Here is a 20,051-nt window from a genome sequence, read left to right as displayed (position 1 = left end):
GTTCTGGATTCCCTGGCAAGGAAAAACTATCTCAATATTCCAGATCTGGGAGCATTATAAAACATCCCATCTTCTAGATGCTTGCACATCCTAACATTCTTGACTTCCTTACAAACACCTCCCAGGATTCTGAATGTCCCAACATGTAAAAACATTTCCAGAGTCTGAGATTTGCAGGTATTCCAGAACACTCACATTTTAGAATCACTCATCTCCCAATCATATTTTAGATTCTCTGCCAACCCAGATCCCCCTGCCATTATGGATTTCTTGGAATGCCAACAAATCCTTTAGTGGTCTAGAAAAGCTGACATTCCAGAATGCCCCTAGGCTCTAGATTTTCTAGTACTCCAGATTGCTTTCTGTGTCCAAGAATTGTCAGCATTCCAGAAACTCTGGCATACAAAATAGTCCTACAAGTGTAGATTCATATTATTCTAGAACACTCCCCTATTCTAGAATCATTGAATCCAGGTCCTTTTGCAAAGAAACCTCTACAGACTGCATTCTCTGAAATGAGGGGGAGAACCCTAATGCTGTTCATCCACTAGCATTCTAGAAGATCCCCTTACATTCTGGACCCCTCTCCACTGTTAGAGAAACTCTGGCATTCCAGAAACTCTGGAATTCTCAAATTAGCAATATTCTAAAACCCCTTGTCCCGAGTCTGGCCCCCTCTCCTCTTCACTGGCCCAAGGAAAAGAGGCAGAAAACTTTCCTGAGAAGTTGCCATAGGAATAGGTATTATCTGGGGGAAAACCTCAAGGATATTAACTGGAGTGAGTGGAATGGGTCTCACATAACTTCTCTGGTTGGGGCAGGAAAGGGATGAGACTGGGCAGCCAGGGCTGTGGGCAAGGTGTTGGCCATGGCTAGGTTTAGGGTACAAATGTTAAGGATGTGGCAATTGTCTAGCCAACATCTGTGTTTCTGTTGACCTGCAGCCATCCATCCCCGCTTGTGGGAACAGTACCCTGATTCACCTTTCAGGAACTCCTCCTCCTGTTGGAGGGGAGGAATGATCTCACCTCCTGGCTTGTGAGAGCACAGGACCCTTGGAACAGTGGAAGTCCTCCATCACACGGGGCATAGTGATTGGTTCAGGGGTGGTCATCTGACTACATTGGAGCCAGTAAGAATAGGGCATGTGATTTTTTTTTTTTTTTTTTTTTTTTTGCTGATGCTGGAGAGGAAAAAAGTTGCTAAGGAGGTACCTGGAGTCATCTTGGCACCCAGAGGGGAAAACCTGACTGAGAATGATGCAGCCAGAGGCAAGCAAAGCCAAAAGATGGAAAGACGTTCTGGATGGGTTTTTGAATCCCTGGATCCAACTATGCCTGAAACCAGGGGTAAACCATTATATTCCCCTTCTTCGCTTAAACCGAAAGACAGCCAGATGTTCTTGAATCTATAGCCAGACATCTGGTTGGTCCCCACATCTCTCCCACCCTTTCCCTGGGGGTTCCCAAACCTTCTAAGAATGTCAGCAAGGTTGGGGTACCTGGGTGGCTCAGTGAGTTAAGCCTCTGCCTTTGGCTGGGATGGAGCCCCGATCAGCAGGGAGCCTGCTTTCCCCTCTCTCTCTGCCTGCTGCTCTGCCTACTTGTGATCTCTCTGTCGGCAAGGTGTTGGCAGTGAGAACTTTATTAGGGGAGGGTGGCTTTGGTTCCAGAAAAGGGGGGGCAGTGGGGGCTTAGTAACAGTGACCATTCCAAGGAGGCCCTGGCCCTGAACCCAGGGCTCTGACAGGAAGCAGGGAGGCACCAGAGGTCCCCTGACCCCCCACCCCCAGGATCTGGGTATCCAAAGGCACCATGGTAGCTGTGTTCAGAAGGAAGTTTCGTTGAGCTTCACCTTGGGGGGTGCAAGGGGGGCTCCCAGACCCGTGGCAGGCCGAGGGGCTGGTGTTGGTGGCCGGCGGGGCTCTGGCCCAGCCCGCACCAGTTCTTGGCAGCGTTCCACGAAGTTACCTGCCCCACGACGCCGGGCCTCAGCCTGTGGGGGGCTTGGGCTCCCGCGCCGGCCAGACAAGGAGGTGCTGCTGGAGGCCAAGTGAAGACTGGGGGGGCAGGGGGCGGTGATGAGGGTCACGGTGGGTCATCCTGGGCTGGTGAGGGGTTGCTGCTCACCAGCACCCCCCCTACCCCTACCCCACAGCCCTATTGGGCCCCCTCCCCCACTGCACAAAGGGGAAGTGGAGTCAGGCCTACCTGGTGACAGAGCTGCGGGGGGAGGGGCTCCGGAGGGAGCTCCTGGAGGCAGACAGGGGCGCCAGCTCGCACTGCTCCAGCTGCTGCATCAGCTCTTCCTCTGTCAGGCCACCGGCTGGGGGGCACGGAAGTGGGTCAGGGGGGCAAGACAAGGATCACTGGGCAAGGGACAAGGGTCATGTGCAAGGGCTGAGGTCAGGACGGGAGAAAAAAGGCAGAGGTCCAGGGGTCAGAAGCTAAGAGGGTGGGGTTGACACCCTGGGGCAAGGTAGGGTTCAAAGGCAGAGGAAAGGGGTCAGAGGCCAAGGGCTTAGGGAGGGAGACTGATGAAGGGGTTTGAGGAGAGGGGCTGGAGTGGGGACTGGGGGGTTCTGGGACAGCACTGAGGCGGGGCAGGGAGTACCAGGGGCCTGGCCGAGGCCGTCCATGGCAGTGGTGAGGTCCCACATGGCCAGGCTGCCGTTGGCCTGGCCGGTGAGCAGGTAGCGCCGGGGCCGAGAGCCAAGCCGCCGGGAGCCCTCACACTCCAGCACCGTAAAGGCAGTGGTGGGGGAGCCGTCCACTGAGCGCACGGAGCACACCCTGAGACAGAGGGGAGGGGGTCACCCTGGCCGTGGCTAGTCATCTTGTCCTTACACCCTTCCAGGGCTTCAGACCTCACTGTTATGGCCTCAGTTCCTGCCTTTGCAACCACCATCCCAAGGCTCCTTACCCACCCTGCTGCCCCCCACCCCGTGTTCTCTCTCTGGGTGCTGCTGCCTCAGGAGGGATTCTCCCCCACATCTGCTGCTCTCCCCTGGTCCCACTGCAGGGAAGGCCTGAGTCATCCTGGGCACCTCCCTCATCTCCTATCGTTCCCCCCCAACCAGTCCCCTCCTCCTCCAGCATCTCTCCCAGGGGCCCCTCCTCCCCTCCTGTCTGACCCAGTTGAGCACTGCCTGCTCAGGCCAGGCACCTGCCCCAGCCTCCTCCCTGGGCTTTGTGGCTCCTAGCCAACCTCCAGTCCAGCCCCCGCCCCCCCCAGTGACCATGGGTCCCCAGTGCCAACCTCCAGCCCAGCCCCTGCGGTGGCCACGCTCCAGGCAATCTCTCTCCACTCTTCCACAGGATCGCCCTGCGCCCCCCCTTACAACCTGGCCACTGTTCCAGCCCCTGGACCACGCTGCACCCCACTGGATGTCCTATTTGGTCACTTCTAGCCTTGAGAACCTCAGGACTCCCTCCTCAAGAAAAGCCTCACAGACCCCCCTCCCAGGTTAGGGTGAGCACCCCCTTAGGGCTCCTACAGCAGCCCGCAGCCTGCACCCCACCCCCTGGCCCAGACACCCGCGCCTGTGCCCCCTGCCCCCACACCAGGCCCTGATCACCCTGGGCCATCTGCCTGACATCCAGCACAGGCGCCTGGGGTTTCTCCTGCGTCACTGCCACCCATATGTGTCACCCCTTTGCTTCCTCCAGCCCCCGAACCCAGGCCAGGCCTCAGGCTTCCTCCTAGCCCTTGCTCCTTCAGGGGTCCCTCGGCTAGGACCCCGCTTTTGGCCTCCATGACCCAGCTGTTATCCTGCCTTCTCCTCTGACCACTCCCTGCACCCTGTTTGATGGGATGGTCCTCACCTCTGCCCAGTGGACGAAAGACGAACAAAGAGCTGGCTGGCGCTTGGCACCACCTTCTGAATGAACACCTGCTGGTCATCCCGCTCACCGTAGGGGCCTGCGCCAGGATGATGGGGGGCAGGGGAGTCAGGACCAGCAGGGGTCCCTGGGACTCCAGACTCCCAGGCTCTGACTCCTTCCCCGTGGATGAGACCCTCCCAGGACCCTAGGTCCCCATTCCCAGGTTTCTGGAATTGGGTGAGCTCAGAGAGGGCCAGGGGTTAGCAACAGTCAGTGGAGTTCAGGGATGCAGGGTCGGGGAGCCCAGGTCAGGGGGCAGTCAGAGGACACAATGGGATAACAGAATTCAACGGGGTTGGGGGTGCTGGGAAGAGAATGGAGGTCCACCAGGCTGGGGAAGGGGCCACTGGCAGCCAGTGGGGGTCAGGCAGGGTGCATGGGGCCAGGGGCCAGGGGCCAGTGGCTGGTAGGCACCAATGTCATTGCCGGCGCTGCAGCCACCATGCCCGTCGGCCGACTCCAGTGCCAGGATCTTGAAGGAAGCGAGCGGGGTGGAGCCAGGCTGGGTGGAAATCATGCCCCGGAAGCGAGTCACGGACCACGTGCGCACATGGTTGTTGTCGGCACAGACTGGGGAGCAAGAGGGTGGGCAGCAGGTCAGGCCAGCTATGGCATCCCCACCACCCCATACTCTCGAGCCCCAGGAGGACCCCCATGAAGGTGTCCCGATGCGGGCCCCTATGAATTCCTCCCCTTTAGAGAATGCCCCAGAACACCGAATGGCTAAAAATCCTCTTGGCTCTGCCTCCAGAATCATTCCAGAGCCTGATCTCACCTAACCCCATCACTGTCCCCACCCTGGTCCTGTCCATCATCACTTCCTCCTCCCTGGACTCCCTGCTCCTGTCCTGCCCCCAGGGTCTGTCCCCACACGCAGCCAGAGGGACCCTGTGAACACATGGCCCTCCTCTGCTCACAGCATTCCTTCCAGAGACTCCTTCCCAATAAGGGTCAAGGACAAAGTCCTACGTGGCTCTGTCACCCTTGCCACTCCAGGCACAGGGGCTCCCTGCTCCCCACTCAGATCCATCCATCACCCTCCCAGCTCAGAGCCTTTGCAATGCCTGTTCCCTCTGCTGGAACGGCTGTCCCCATCAAGCTGCCCTGCCCACTCCTTCGTTTCAGCTCCAAACTCCTTCCCCAGTGACCCCACTGTGCTCTAGCCATGCATACAGCTCTGATTTTTTATTCTTGGTCTTCATCACTGCTTGTTGGTGGTTTCTATTCTGATGTATTTATCATTTGCCACCCCCAGCAGAACATGAGCTCCCCAGGGATAGGGATTTGGCCTGTCTCGTCCACCACTGTATCCCCGGTGCCTGGCCCACGACAGTTGCTCCATCAATGTTTGTAGACTTGGTGAATTACTCGCTCTCGCCTGGATGGGTCCCTTTATAGGATTCTCCCACTTCTGCAATTACCATTCCAGGTTAAAATTCTCTCTGTCACTCCCTGGTTTCACACTCCCTTCTGGGCCACCATCCTGCAGGGAGACGGGCAGTGGGGACAGCCCGGCGAGGCCCACCTGAGATGAGGTGCTTCTCTGAGAGCATGATCTTGGTGACGGGGCTGCGGTGCACAGTGAAGGTCTGGAAAAGCTGGGGCCCTGAGCCCACTGTTTCAGGGTGCTGGACGATGACCCGCACGCCCCCAGAGCTGGTACCATAGGCAATCTCAATCCAGTTCCCACTGTCACCTGGGGAGGGGCCAAGGACGAAGAGAGGGACCAATCAGAGAGAGAGAAGCAGAGACAGAAAACAAGAGAGAGACAGAGACAGAGCTCATAGAGAAACAGGGAGGAAATGGGAACCAAGAAACTGGATCTCGGAGAGGGCCAAAATGACCGACAGACACAGAGGGAGATGGGGTTACAGAGCAAAAGACTGAAAAACAGAGACATATAAGCAGACGGACAGTAAGACAAGAAAATGCAACTTGGTGTCTGAGGGACTGCCCACCTTCACCACCTTCCAGAGGGGAATGATTATTTTGCAATGGTTGGAGACTTAATGGACCATCTTAAGGAATGTGGGTAGGTAAAATGTGGTTTTTGTATTTTGTGCAGCAGCTCAAAACCTTGGATTAGGATCGTGCACAGTCACACAGATGGACATTAAGCCTAAGGCAGGGTGGGCAAAAAAGGAAGGGGACAAGTGACATATACACCCAGGCCCATTTCTGCAATTTCAAAGCCTGCTGACAACACCCATCTTGTAAGGACACAAACAAATGAAGAGAGAAATGACAGTATGGTGGCACGCGGCACGGTGGGGGCTGGGGAAGAAAGGAATAAATACATGAAATGAGCAAGGGGTCCTCCGTGGAGGAAAGGGGATGACAGTGGGAAGTTAGGTGTGTTACTCTTTTACTGCTGCTGGGGAAAAAAAATGAACTGTGAGCCTTACCTCACACCATACATAAAAGGTAATGGTAAAGGTAGCAGAAACCTGTGTATAAAAAGTTAAAACTGGGGGTGCCTGGGTGGCTCAGTGGGTTAAAGCCTCTGCCTTCAGCTCAGGTCATGATCCCAGGGTCCTGGGATCAAGCCCCACATAGGGCTCTCTGCTCAGCAGGGAGCCTGCTTCCCCCTCTCTCTGCCTGCCTCTCCACCTATTTGTGATCTCTGTCAAATAAATAATAAAATCTTTAAAAAGTTAAAACTGGGGACGTCTGGATGGCTCAGGTGGTTAAGCCTCTGCCTTCAGCTCAGGTCATGACCTCAGGGTCCTAGGATTGAGCCCCGCATTGGGCTCTCTGCTCAGCATGGAGCCTGCTTCCCTGTCTCTGCTGGCCTCTCTGCCTACTTGTGATCTTTCTCACTCTGTCAAATAAATAAATAAAATCTTAAAAAAAAAAAGAAAGCTAAAACTGCAAAGCCTCTAGGAGAAAGTAGAGGGGAAAACCTTCAAAACCTGGGAACAGGCAAGGACTCAAGATCCAGAAAGCAATCCCCATTAAAAAAAAAAAAGAAGAAAGAAAGAAAAAAAATAAATTTTTGCCATTATCTAGGTGAAAAAAGCCAGATTGTTATGGTCCCATGTCCTGTGTACATGAAATGTCCAGAATCAGCCAATCCACAGAAGAGAAAATAAATTAGGTATCTGGGGGCTGTCAGGAGGGAGAACAGGGTATGACAGCTAAAGAGTTCAGGGTTCATTTTTCGGGTGATAAAAATCCTGCTCAGGAATGACACGGTAGTGATGTGTGCACAACAGTGTGAATCTCCTAAAAATCACTGAAGTGCACACTTTAAAATGAGGAATGCTCCACTAGGTGAATCACAGCTCCAAAACAAACAAACAAACAAAAAGGAACCTATTGCTCTGGATTTGAAGTCAAGAAACCACAACAAAAAACTGCCCGAGTGAAAGAACTAGAAAACGTGCACCTTCTTTGTTTTATGAGCGCATAGGTGTCATGCCCTAAATGCAGAGGTGAAAAAAAAAAACCCAAGGTGAACTACTAGTGGCCAGTTCTGCCCCCAGTCGGAGGGGTCTGCCATGGTGCAGCACCTGGAAGAGTGCTTTCACACAAATGATGCTCAGTGAGTGTTTGATGAATGACTAAACAAGAGTTGAATCTCCATCCCCGCATCCCCCTCCCTCCCCAACCCCCAGCCCTGCCCCCAGCCAAATCTCACTGGGTCAAGCTACATAAGTGGTGGGGAGCGAGCTGGGGGCAGGGGTTGATGGCAGAGTGGGGAGCCCATCAGAGCTTACTGGTTTTGGGGGTGAGGTAGACGCTGAGGGCTGTGACTCCATCCTCTGCTGGGTCCCGGTAGAGCTCACTGACAAGGAGATCATTGTCTTTCATGCGCAGGGGAAACTTCTGCACATCTGGGTTGGGCAGGGAGGGTTGGATGGGCTTGTTCAAGCCACCTAGGCTTTCCCCTCCTTTTCCGCTTCCCCAGGAAGGTTCTGGGGCATGAGGGGGGCTGGCTGCTGCTTACCCACGTAGTAGATGGAGCCGTTGTCGCAGCCCAGGAGAAGGAAAGAACCCGCTGCGTCATAGCTGGTGATGGGTTGTACCTCCTGGACCTGGCGCAGGCAGGACTGGCTGTGGCTGGGGGCCGGGCACAGCACCCCTCAGGGCATCCACCCCCCAACTCCAGAACACTCCCAGGGTTTCTAGGCCTGCCTCTCTCCAGCCTTACCTGCTCCAGGCCTATCTCCATCTGTGTCTCTCCATCTCTAGAAATCTCTGAGGCCTCTGTCTCTTGGCCTCTCTTTGACTCTGTCTTTCTGGCTTTTTTTAGTCCCCTCTGTCTATCTCTCTGCATCCCTTCACCGTACCGCCCTTCCCTCTGTCTACCCTTCCGGCTCTCTGTCCCCTTTCCGACTTCCTCTACTTCTATTTGTCTGTTTCCGTCTATCTCTGTCTGTCCCTCCCAAACACACTGGACGGGAGAAAGCCACACTGGAGATGTACTTTTCTTTCCATTTAGACAGGGTTTGGGAGGGTGCAGGGGGAATGACAGACATTTGCATGTCTCCCCCTGGCTTTCTGCCTCCTACAGCGTCTCCACTCACCCGCTCCCCTGTTCAGTGCCTGGAGAATCCACTCTCCTCCTTTGCAAATCCATCATCTTTCCTGTCAGCTCGGCAGCCCCTCTTCCAGAAGGCCTCCCTGATCTGACATCCCTTAGGCCTTTCTCCTGCCAGCACTCCCACCAGGATCTGGCCCACCACTGGGTTCTCTGTCTCTCTCCAGGGGGGCAGAGCAGAAAGGCACCCCTCCCTGGGTCTGTATGGTTTGGACACCTGGGAAAGAGGCAGCCAGGCCAGCCAGCACCCTGACCTGCCAGTGCTTGGTGACAGCATTCCACACCCCGATGCGTCCCGTGTGGCTTGTGGCAATGAGCTGGTTCCCAACGAAGAATAAGGCCTCCACGGGCACCCCCAGATGGAAGACGCCTGCAGAGGGCAAGGAGCACTTAGCCAGGACCCCACCTCATGAGGGAAAAGGGAGGGGGCAGGAAGAATTCCAAGGCCCGGAGGCTTCAGCTGGGCGGTGGAATCTTTACAGAAGATTCCAGCAGGAATTACAGAGGATTATATAAGCCAGATTCTTGATGGGGCGTGGAATTCTAACACGGTGGAGATTTTCAACAAGGCAAATAGAGATTTTTTTTTTTTCCCCAAATAGAGATTTCTAATGGGAATACCGATTCTAACAGGCCCTGGGATTCTATCGACATGGAGATCTAACAGGGCAGGGAATTCTGACAGAGGGGAGGATTCTATGTGAGTGGATTTTTCTACAAGCTGAGGCATTCTAACAGGATACAGAATTCTAAAGGGTAGGAACATCTTAATAATGCAAAGAATCTTTATGGGTGTGAGAACCGTATGCGGTGGGTTGTTTGAATGGGCCACAGGGTTCCAGTGGGATAGAGAATTCTAAGAGACCAGAGGTTGAAGTATAATTCTAAAGGGCAGGAGGTTCTGGAAAAGTCCTGGTATCCTACCTATCTCGGAGCCACCACCTTCGGCCTGTAGAGCCCACAGCAGGATCTCGCTGCCTGTGGCTGCTGCCACCATCTTGTCATGCTCACCCAAAGCCCCACCAAGCACCCGAGCCGTGAGCGCCAGTCGCTCAATGGGCCAGTCCAGGCGTGGACTGGAAAACACCAGCTGCCAGCCAGAGGCTTCCTTGAGCCTGGGGGATGGGGGGATATCATCAATGGTCACCGTGATCCCTCCCCCACAATCCACAGCCTTGGGCCACCACCCTCCCCAAACACCTGTAGCAGACAAGGAACTGGGTGTAAGCCACAGCGATCCAGTTGTGATGCCCACACACCAGGCGCACCATCCCCGGCTCCTCCGGAAGCCCTTGAGGGGGTAGGAAGAATGGGGATCAGGACAGGGTCAGGGTTGCAGGGGTCCCACTAGCTGCCCCAGCCTCCCAGGGGACTGCAAAGTACCCGAAGGGGAGGGCGGGGCTCTCTCATCCAGCATGCGGCCCAGCAGCCCCGCATTGCCCAGGTTGGGGGGCATGGTGTTGCTGCGTCGAACGGGGGCTGGGCGTCCCCCTGACTGCTGGGGCCCCACTAGGCTGTGCCGGTTCCGCCGCTTCACTGGGAACACTATGGCAGGGACAAGAGCAGAGTGACAATAATGGTAACAATAGTACTAATGGCCACGTCGTGAGCACTTAAAATATGCCAGATACTGAATTCCCCCCAGGTGGGGCAGAGTCTCCTGGGGAAAAGATTTTAGGTGGTGTGGGGACACTGCATTCAATGACACTGAATCACATAGCAAGTTACTCCCTTTTGGGTTCCTTTGAGCCCATCACAAAGGATGAATCAGTTTGGTGCTGCCCTCACAGGCTGCCTTTTCAGTGTTTGCTAATCTGTTTTAACAAATGGAAGGATAGAGTGCCGGGGTGGCTCAGTCAGTTAAGCGGCTGCATTTGGCTCAGGTCATGATCCCAGGGTCCTGGGATCGAGCCCCACATAAGGCTCCTGTCTGCCCCTCCCCCTGCTTGTGCTTGTTCTCTCTCTCATTTACTCCTTCTGTCAAATAGATAAAATCTTAAAAAAAAAAAAAAAAAAGAAATGGAAGCCTATCTTCTTGGCAGGCAAAAGCATTACAACACTGGTATTTGGGGGGGTTTCATTTTCACGTTTACTTATTCATGGTATAAAGGCAGTGATATAAAACTCCTATGTAAAATGGCTCTTGTGCCAGGCACTGTGCTTGGCTCAGTTGGGAGGGCATGGGACTCTTTTTTTTTTTTTTTAAAGATTTATTTATTTATTTGACAGAAATCACAAGGAGGCAGAGAGAGAGGAGGAAGCAGGCTCCCCACTGAGCAGAGAGCCCGATGCGGGGCTCCATCCCAGGACCCTGGGATCACTACCCGAGCCGAAGGCAGAGGCTTTAACCCACTGAGCCACCCAGGCGCCCCGGGCATGGGACTCTTGATCTCAGGTTTGTGAGTCTGAGCCCCATGTGGGGCATAAAGATTACTTAAATCAATAAATAAACTTTAAACAATTACTTTTTAAAAACAACACAGTAAAACTAAGTTTAAAAAACAAAAGCAGAGATCTTCGCATTTGGCAAACTTCATGAAGGTCGGTATTGACTGAGGTTAGGGAAATAGTCATAAATCAAACTTCCCCATTTTGTTCCTTCTACTCATCAACAAACCTAGCGGACTGCAGTTCTGATAACCACTGGGGCATATTTTCTATGCCCAGTGGGGCAACCAATCCAAGGTCCCATGGCAATTATAGCCAATAACTCCCCTTTTCTCCCTTCCATGCAAAAGACCCCAGTCCTTCCTAAGCTTCCCCACAGGGAAATCAAACCTGGACTGAAACCCCCTTCAGATTTAAGGCATACTTCTGAGCCTCTGTGGGGCTAGCTGGACCACTGCCTCACTGGAAAGGCTGTTTCCTACTTCCTTTCCATCAGTCTGGCCTGTGATATAGGACTACAATTCCCATAGTGTGTCAGGGCTCCCAGCACAGGCCCCCAAGGGCTGCGACTAGTCTTTAGTCCACCCTCCCTCCCCTCCATCCTTTAGTTGTGCCCACCTGGTGGAGGCAGGTAACCATTGAAGAGTACGCTTCCACAAGAAGACCGGTCCAACTCCTCCCGCAGTTGCAGGCGGCGAACTGAGGCAGAATAACTCAAACTGGGACTTGGAGAGTCCTAAAGCAGATCCTATCCTCTTCGCCTAGCTCATTCTCCACCACTCCCCCTGAGACCCAGGACCAATTCCAGTGCTCTCAGCTCTAACCCAAACTTCCTTCAGGAGAGTGGGGAGAGGGAGCATCAGGAGAGCTGGGGCTCGTTTTCCGTGCAATGAAGATCTAATGTGGTCCCCACTTACCCAGAGGAGTGAGCCCATAGAACTGGGCTTCGTGGAGGAGGCTGGAACCGTGGACACCCCTGGGTAGCAGAATTGACTAAGAGTCAGAGTCTGGGGAGTGGGAATGGGTAGTGAATTCTGAGCGCGATTTAAATAGGATGGAAGAGCTTAAGTGAACATTCTGAGGGGAAGAAGGTGAAGACGGGAAGATGGTGGGGTCCTTTTATGCCCATGCAAACCTGGGGTCCAACTCTTTGGTGCGCAGGAAGTTGAGGATGGGGGCGAAGACGGTGGGGTCCCTGTCGATGAAGATCTGCGGGAAGGGAGGCAGAGGATGGATGGGGCAAAGAGCGCGACTGAGCGGGTGTCCTGTCCCTCCTCCTAGCCCTGCTGCCCCGTTTCAGGTCTATGCCCTACTCACGGCTCCGGTCTCATCTTTCAGTGTAGAGATGCGTCCGCTCAGAAGACTGCAGGGAGGGGACACAGAGCAGGTGTCACGGGCCACGGTGTGTGTGTTGGGGGGGCGGTGGGGAGGGTGAGTGGGGGAATTAGGGTTCCCCATACTGTTTCTTCTCGACCCCCCACAGCCCGCCCCAAACTCACTCTCCCGATCACCTGGAGAAGAAGGAGTCTGGGATCCAGGTGAGAGTCTGACGAGAGGTACTGAATCTAAGCGGGGGAAAGTAAGCAGACGCGAGGGAGGAAGGGTAAGGAATGCGGCTCCTAACCCCAGGGCGTCAGACCAGGCACTCGCCCCTTCAGAAAGAGGCGGAGCAATCCCTGATGGACAAGGATTCCCCCCGGGAGAGGCAGGTACTCCCATTCCGCTCTCCGCCCCCGGGGTGGGGGGGGGTCTCAGGAATCTCCTACACTCACCTCTTGCCTCCCACGTTCAGATGAATCACCTCCCCGGGAGGCCCCCGACCTGGGACCCCCTCGGCTGCAGGCGCCGTGGCTGCCATGGCCCCCGGGCGAGCCGGCTGGCCAGCACCCGCTTCCGGGTCTGTACTCGGGCCCCGCCCTCACCGCCTGCTCATTGGCCTGGAAACTCCGGAGCCGCCGGCGATTGGACAAAGAGCTCACCCGTCGCAGTTAAATTCTCCGCCTCCTTAAAGGGACTCGCCTTTCGTGTGCTGGACGGGACGTACCGCAAGGCCCCTTTGGGGAAGTTTAGCTACAAGGGTTAGCGAAAATTCCGCTATCCTTCGGATTCCCATTTTAAGAATAGAATCTAGGTGTTTCGTCGGAGACTTGTGTTTAGATCCCTAAATGAGCACACACCAAGAGGATATCTAAACGTTCTCTGTAGTCAGTCTTTCCCTGCTCCGCCCCCTCCACTCCGCTCCACACATCCTCCCAGGCGCCGCCCATGAAATGCGAACAAACCCGCATAGACCGTCAAAGCCAAAGGATTTATTATAGGTACATACAGTGTGCGCCTGCCACACCGCCCCACACCCCCGGGCCCCAGCGTCTCCTCCAGGCGGCCATGGGGGCTGCCCACAACCCGGTTCCCCCACTGCCTAGGGAGGTGCTCCTGCCAGAAGCATGCGGGGGGGCTTCCCCTCGCCCCTCCCCTCACAAAGTGGCCTTTACAGCTGGAGGGGGGAGGCGAGAGGGAGACGGTTTTGAGCTTTGACGCCCCTCCCATTAAAAGCCTTCGCGGATGCGGGGCGGGGGAGGAGAAGGTTGACGTTTTGCAAAAATAAACTAAGTCAGGAATTAACCGCATGGCTCTGAGACGGCGGAGTGCAGGGGCCAAGGCCCCTTCACTCCCCCTACCCAGACAGAGATCAAGGCAGCATTGGAAGTGAGGTAAAGGCGGGGAGGAGGCGTCCCCTCCCCACCCCCTAGCACCCTGGATGGTCCAGGGGACCTCACCAGCGGCCCCGTGCCCATCCCTAGGGCGGAGGGTGGGGGCAGGAATTATCGCCCCTACCACCCCAGCTTCTTGGGGCAGGATCCGGAGATCCGGGCAGGGGGCTTGGCTCAACTGGCCCCTTTACCCGCCCCCCCCAACTCAGTTATTGCATAAAAATAATGAAGCCCCAGCACCTGGGGTGGGGTGGCGAGCAGGAAGGGGCCGAGATATGGCTATAGGGGCAGCAATCCCCCCACCACTTCCTGGAGTGCATAAGTCCCCTCCTTTCCAGTGCCCATCTTGGCGCGTGTGTCCGCAGTGTCGGTAGAACTAGGGGCTCCCGCCCCTGCGGAAGAGAAAGTGTCTTTGTGCCCACAGTGCGGAGAGAAGGGGCGGGGATTGTGTCAGGCCCAGGGGCTGGGAAGTCACTTCCGGCGCCCGCTGGCCCTGCGCTCCCCTGCCTCTCGCTTAGGGTTGCCCTCGTCTGTGGAGGACGTGGTGGGTAGTGTCTGTCCCCAGCGGGCGATCTCAGCGTGTTCTCCCACGGAAGCGGCCACAGCCTCCAGCCAGCCGTTCATCTCCTCCTAGAGAGAGAAATAGGGCACAGAGTCCAGACTTGGAAGAAGGGAGACTAAGTAATAGATGGGCCTGGAATGGGACCGCCCTCTGACCATAAGTTTTCCAATCTTAAATTGGTTGATCATAATAATGCAAACAGTTACATAGCCCTTAATATGTGCCACGCTCTGTTCTAAGTGCTTCTGTGGATTGATTCACTTAATCTTAGGCAGTAGGATTATATTCCCACTATAGAGATAAACAACAAAAAACCAGTAACATCAACAGACATTTCCAGAGCACTGACGTTCACCAGGCCACAGAAGTGGCTCTGTATGTATCAGCTTGCTTACTTCTCACAAGAACCCTAGAATGGAAAACTATTTTTATTCCCGTCTTAAAAATAAGAAGGCATGGAGAGAATACAGGCCTACTCCAGAGCTTCTTGTAAGGATGAATAACAAGCATTATTATTTTCAACGTCTCTTTAAACCATCGCCATTCCTGCTCCTCCTCCCCTGACCTTACTCCTTAGCCCCAGTCCCAAGGTTCATTCTCAGCCAATTCCTCCCCTCCCACAGGTCAGCTGGGGTCCAGCCTTGTGCAGTCCCCACGTGGGTCCCTGTCCTGGCTCCCTTCCCCTAGTCTACCCTGCATATTACCAGGGAGATCTTTCTTATACATCACTGTAAACTTCATCACCCCCTCCCCAACCTTGCTCAAAATTCTGCCATGGCTCCCCAGTGTCCTTAGGACAAACTCCAACCTCCTCCAAATGGCCCACAATGATCTGTGAGATCCAGCCCCTGGGAACCTTCCTGGGATCCTTCTTTGAACCCTTCACCAGCACAGTTAATGCTTTGCATTTCAGCACCTCTGGTTCTCTGCCCTTGGCAGTTCTCTCTGCTTGCACCATCCCTTTTTAGCTAACTCCCACTCTTATCTGTCTGGTGTCCTCTCAGAGGCTGAGGCAAGGAGGTTGGACTTTGTTCTGGGGCCTCCAGGCAGCCTTCCCATTCCTTGTCCCCCCTCCTCCCTATATAGGTTAAGAACTTCCTCTGGGTTCTCACTCCCAGTGGGCTTTCCAATCACAGTCTGGTGACTCTGGTTTGTGTCTCTGGCTCACAGCTCCATTGCTCTGTGCCAGGAACCAGTTAACCAGGTAGTTCTTGAGGTCCAGATATGGGAGAGAAAGGACCAGATCTCACCTCATCTTTAGCCTGGAGCAAAAACTCGCTGCCATCCTGGGTCCTGTAGGAGGGGACAACAGGACTTGGGGAATCTGGGGCAGGGGCCCGGCCCACCCATCCACCAGCTAGCCTCCAGGGGAGCAGGGTATTGCTGGGAGGGGGAAGTTGGGCCTCGGATCCCTCCCTCCTGCCCATTGGGGGGCTCACTGGAGCTTGAAGACGTGCTTCTTTTTCTTGTAGTCACTAGCCACCTCGCTGGTGGCCTTGTGCAGGCTGAGCAGTGGCTCCCCGCCGTGTGTGCCCCCAGACGCCGGGCCCTTGGCGTCCTTGTAGAAGCCCAGCTCCCCCTTGCTGAGCACGCAGTACAGGCTCACCCACGACCTGGGGCGACGATATGGGGCTCAAGGCAGAGTCACAGCACTCTGCCTGGGAACTCTTCATTAACACACTTCATGGCTGAAAAGGCCTGACCCTTCCTTCCTCTGGGCCTTTGTCTTAGTCGGGCCCTATGTCTGACGGGTCTATTCCTATGTCTGTTCCTGAGCTGAGGGGAGAATCTAAGACTCCTGGTTCCAAGTCTGCTGGGGTAGTCCTTCCATATCCGCCCCCCCCACACCCCATGCTGAAATTTCCCGAAGACAAGACTTTAGCTATCCTCTCCATAAGCCTTTGCTCAGGCATGTTCCTTGCCACTCCTCCCTGCCACCATGGAATCCCCTGAAAGGAGATATATTGGTCCAGTGTCTGGAATGAGGAATTCCTGTCTCCCCGTTCAGCCAAGTCCTCAGCGGAGGAGGGAGTCTCTCTAGAGTGAAATACACCGAAGGTGCCTCTTTATGACCACCTTGGCCTTGCCGCAAGGAAGAAAGACTGCCTCATGGCAAAATTTCAACCTGTTCCTTCCATTTCACATATATCTAGGCCTCCATCTTCTCGTTGGTCAGCGCTTCGCATTTTGGCTGCACCTCTCCCCAGATTCTGCCTCCCAATTAAAAGGCTTGGACAACCATGAGCTGGGCTCTCTTTGGACATCTACATGTGCCCCCTACCTCAGACCTCAGACCTCGGGCTCTGCCCCTTTTCAAACCTCTTCTGTCCACTCCAACAATTTGAAATTTCGAGGGTGGCCCCACCCCATTCATTGTTTGGATGACCCCTCCAGGCTCCACCTCACAAGCCACTGGAACTATGTAGACTGGACCCCACAATCCAACTTTCTCTAATTTCTAGTTAACTCCTGAATTTATTGCTGAGTTTGGATTGCAGCTTATTTGCACCCGGAACATTTTCTTCCGATCCGGCTCCCACCTAAGCTCCACCCCCTCGCCCACTGGACACTCTTAAGTCTAGGTCCCGCGCCTCCAATTATAGATTTGAGTGCTTGATGTTAACCCCACCCCCTTCAGGTCCCTCCTACTCCCACCACCCGACGGATTCCCTGAAGTTTAGTACCACCCCCCTCCTCAAGGCCCCATCTAGTCACTTATTGGATACTCTGAGGTTGGGACCCGCCTTCCGAAACCCCGCCCACACGCTCACCGGTTGGACGACTTGCGGTTAGCGTCGAGCTCGCGCTTGCGCAGCAGGAAGCCCTCGTGCTGCACTGTGTGAGTGGGCGGTGGCGGAGGCGCGGGGGCGGAGCCGCCCTGGGCCGGGGCGGAGCGCGAGCGCCGGCTTCCCCCGCCCTCACCACCCTCTCTGGGCCGCGGCCGCCGTCGCGGCTTGGGCCGGTCGCGCGCCCGCGGCCGGTCCGGCCGAGGTGTCCGCTCGGGCGGCTCAAGCCCGTTGGGCAGGCGGCCTGGGGGAAGCTCGCGAGGCTGAGGCAGCGACGGCTGTGTGAAGGGAGGGGGAAGAGGGGTGCTGTCCATAGGGGGGCTGTTGGGACCATCTCTCCGGGGGATTCATGGGTCTGGGGGTCCCATCTGTCTTGGAGGCGAGTATGGGAGGACCTCAGGGCTGGAGTCTTAACTTTTAGGGAACCCCCCCGGTGTTGGGAGTGAGACTGTCAGGACTCCTAAGTTTGGAATCGCTCTCAAGGTTGGGGAGGAAAGCACTAGATCTACGGAAGTGGGGATGCAGGGAGGTTGGTGTCCCAGCTGTCTGTAGGAGGAATCTGGGACGTGTGTGTGTGTGTGTCTGTGATGATATCTGAGACCCCAGGACAGAGTGGGAAGAGTGTGCAGTCTGTGTGTAGAGGGGGTAGGAGTCTCCTTAGGCTGCTGGCCTTCTCTTTCTAAAGGAAAAATTTTCAGATTTTGGGAGGCATCTGGGGGATCTCCCCATCACCCCCTGAGAATCTCTGCAGGGCTCAGATTTGGGGAAAGCAGGTCTAGGCACTGGTGCTTCTGGGTCCTGATGCCTGCTCAGTGGGTGGAGAGGGTTCCCCATACCCCCACCCCCCATCCTGAGGCTCAACTTACCCCAACAGGGAGCGCTGGGCCTGCTTCTTTCTCCTGCAACTGCTCCACAATGTCAGCTAGGGTGGCCTTCCTGGGAGGGGGAGGCCAAAAGACTCAATGGAACTGGGATGCCCTCTCCCAGGGACCAACCTGCTTGGCTGGAGGCGCCTGAGATGCAAGGCCCCTAGTCGCTTGGGCAAGCTGCCTTTCTGAGATGCTTGCCTTATACACCATAGATAATTGGGCCATGTCTGGCAACTGCTCATGATATACAAAATTAAAAAGAAGTCAAGAAGTCATTGTCTCCAAAACATATCTAACCAAATGCCTCTTTCTGGGGACACAGCCAGTTGGCTCAATCCACTCCTCACACTGGTTAACCCTGAGGTCTAAAAGGCCTGGGTTCCAGTCCTGCTTCACCCAAACTGAGTGATTTGGCCTTTCTGAGGCTTCACAGAATGAAGATGACAGTAGCTCCCTGTTGAGAAAGACTACAATAAAGGCTCTTATCTCTGCTCAGGGAGAAGATGGTCCCACCTCTAGCCCAGTAGAGAAACTGAGGTGCAGAGAGGACAAAATTCCTGCCCAGGCCACCTAGCTGTGAGACAAGGGGCACCTCCCCTAACCCCTTTCAGCCCCAGCTTACCCCTCTGCAAAACCCATACCACGACAGTATCTGAAGCAGTTCGGAGCCTTATAAGCCCTCTCCATTGGGCCTGCAAGGCTCCAGGTACTCTGCATCCCCTTTCCCTCACTCCCCGGGGCACACAGGCGCCTCACCCCTTGGCCAACTCTCCTCTGGTTGGCATCTCTTGCTCGCTGGACTCCTGCCTCTCCAACCGCCTCTCTCGCCGCTCACGCCGCCGCTCCATCTGCTCGTAGCGGCCCAGGGTGAGGCTGTGTGCCGCCTCGTGCTCCGCAGACTCCTGCCGCTCTGGCCTTCGCCTCCGAGCAGCCTCCTCGGATTGATCCGCCGTGTCCTGTCGCTCCGGTCGCCGCCTCCTGGGCAGCTCCTCAGGGCGATCAGCTGACTCCTGGCGCTCTGGCCGCAGCCGGACCTGCTCTGCCACCGGTAGGGCCCCCGGGGTCTCCGCCACATCCTCTTGTACCGACGGCGGGGCCGGGGGCTCCACCCTCCCCGGGATCTCCGGCAGCCGGTCGATGCGCGGCTGGAGGCGCTCAGGCTTGAGCTCCTGGCGCACGTACCCCACGCGGGTCCGCACCTCCGCCGACAGTGTGTCCGAGGCCCGGCGAGCCAGGGGCTCCAAGCCCCTCTCGTAACCCCCTGGCCGCAGGAGGGGCGCTGCTTTGGCCGCCAGTTCCGTGGGGTCTCCAAAGAACTTGCGCCCCAGCAGTGGGGTGGGGGGCTGCTTGCTCTGTTCCGCCTTGAGTTTCTCTATCTGGGAACAGAGGGCCAGGGTCAGGGGTGTGTGTGTGTGTGTGTGTGCGCTCCAGGGTCAGGTGTGTGTGTGTGTGTGTGTGTGTGTGTGTGTGTGTTTTGAGGGGGGGTGGTCTGGGAAGACCGCTGTGGGTTGTCTGCCTTCCTGCACAGTTCAGTAGTTTCTATTATTGAAAAAGCAAGGTTGTGTGTGTGTGTGTGTGTTTTGAGGGGGGGTGGTCTGGGAAGACTGCTGTGGGTTGTCTGCCTTCCTGCACAGTTCAGTAGTTTCTATTATTGAAAAAGCAAGGTTGTCCGGGCCTGAGCCCATGCTTTTTCCCTGCCGGGAACTTAATTCCTATTTTCCTTGGCATATAGTGTTCTTTTAAGAATCGCCTAAATCCGGGGTGCCTGGGTGGCTCAGTGGGTTAAGGCCTCTGCCTTCTTCTCAGGTCATGATTTCAGGGTCCTGTGATCCAGCCCCTCATTGGGTTCTCTCCTCATTGGAGAGCCTGCTTCCTCTCTCTCTCTCTCTCTGCCTCTCTGCCTACTTGTGATCTGTCTGTCAAATACAGGAACACTGCTTCTCCCTCTCCCACTCCCCTCCCTGCTTGTGTTCCCTCTTTTGCTGTGTCTGTGTCAAATAAATAAAATCTTTTAAAAAAAAATCGCCTAAGCCTAAATCATCACTTTCTCTAGGTGCCTATCTGACTCCATCACCTCCTTCCTGAATGTCCCCTCAACCCAGGACCTCCTCTCATTCTTCAAGTCTCAAATCAGAGCTCCCCAAACCAAGACAAATGCTTCTGGGCTCCCACAGCCCCCTGTGTTTCCCCCATCCCAGCCCTGGGCTGTCACTGGTGACAAGGGTGTTCCTCCTTCCCCCACTGGACTGGGAGCCCAGTAAGGATCTGTCTCAGCCTCAACACGGTGCCGAGTCACACATAGAGGGAT

At 55.4% G+C, this 20,051-nt stretch overlaps 2 protein-coding genes across 2 annotated transcripts in view; both read right to left on the bottom strand.

Moving 5' to 3' along the window:
- Positions 1-1,628: 1,628 nt before the first annotated feature.
- Positions 1,629-12,696, bottom strand: SHKBP1 (SH3KBP1 binding protein 1). Its single transcript, XM_044257323.1, has 18 exons — positions 12,588-12,696; positions 12,327-12,380; positions 12,133-12,178; positions 11,951-12,024; positions 11,733-11,791; positions 11,434-11,514; positions 9,811-9,972; positions 9,628-9,718; positions 9,352-9,542; positions 8,682-8,797; positions 7,834-7,921; positions 7,604-7,720; positions 5,410-5,580; positions 4,299-4,454; positions 3,825-3,921; positions 2,614-2,792; positions 2,211-2,325; positions 1,629-2,059 (listed from the first exon to the last, which is right to left on the bottom strand). The coding sequence occupies exons 1-18, from the start codon at positions 12,671-12,673 to the stop codon at positions 1,828-1,830; spliced, it is 2,115 nt and encodes a 704-aa protein (XP_044113258.1). The 5' UTR covers positions 12,674-12,696; the 3' UTR covers positions 1,629-1,827.
- A 408-nt stretch (positions 12,697-13,104) lies between these two features.
- SPTBN4 (spectrin beta, non-erythrocytic 4) overlaps positions 13,105-20,051 on the bottom strand; it is a 71,483-nt gene continuing 64,536 nt past the window's right edge. The window contains exons 32-37 of the mRNA XM_044257322.1: positions 18,500-19,119; positions 17,741-17,810; positions 16,860-17,152; positions 15,528-15,701; positions 15,339-15,381; positions 13,105-14,156 (exon numbers count right to left, since the gene is read on the bottom strand). Coding sequence (XP_044113257.1) covers positions 13,998-14,156; positions 15,339-15,381; positions 15,528-15,701; positions 16,860-17,152; positions 17,741-17,810; positions 18,500-19,119 — 1,359 coding nt within the window. The 3' untranslated portion in view covers positions 13,105-13,997. The remainder of the gene's footprint in view (positions 14,157-15,338; positions 15,382-15,527; positions 15,702-16,859; positions 17,153-17,740; positions 17,811-18,499; positions 19,120-20,051) is intronic.

This window comes from Neovison vison, chromosome 7, assembly GCF_020171115.1.
Source record: "Neovison vison isolate M4711 chromosome 7, ASM_NN_V1, whole genome shotgun sequence".
In the NCBI taxonomy this organism is placed as follows: Eukaryota; Metazoa; Chordata; class Mammalia; order Carnivora; family Mustelidae; genus Neogale; species Neogale vison.
The sequence above is the reverse complement of the archived record's forward strand: the minus strand, read 5'-3'. Positions and strand labels throughout refer to the sequence as shown.

Excerpts from the sequence above, each read along its gene's own strand:
- SHKBP1 (XM_044257323.1), bottom strand. The coding sequence starts at position 12,673 with ATGGCAGCCACGGCGCCTGCAGCCGAGGGGGTCCCAGGTCGGGGGCCT. Across the intron at positions 7,721-7,833 it reads CGGCTCCATCTACTACGTGG|ATGTGCAGAAGTTTCCCCTG; the intron begins GTAAGCAGCAGC and ends TGCCCAACCCAG. Across the intron at positions 3,922-4,298 it reads CAGCGCCGGCAATGACATTG|GCCCCTACGGTGAGCGGGAT; the intron begins GTGCCTACCAGC and ends ATCCTGGCGCAG.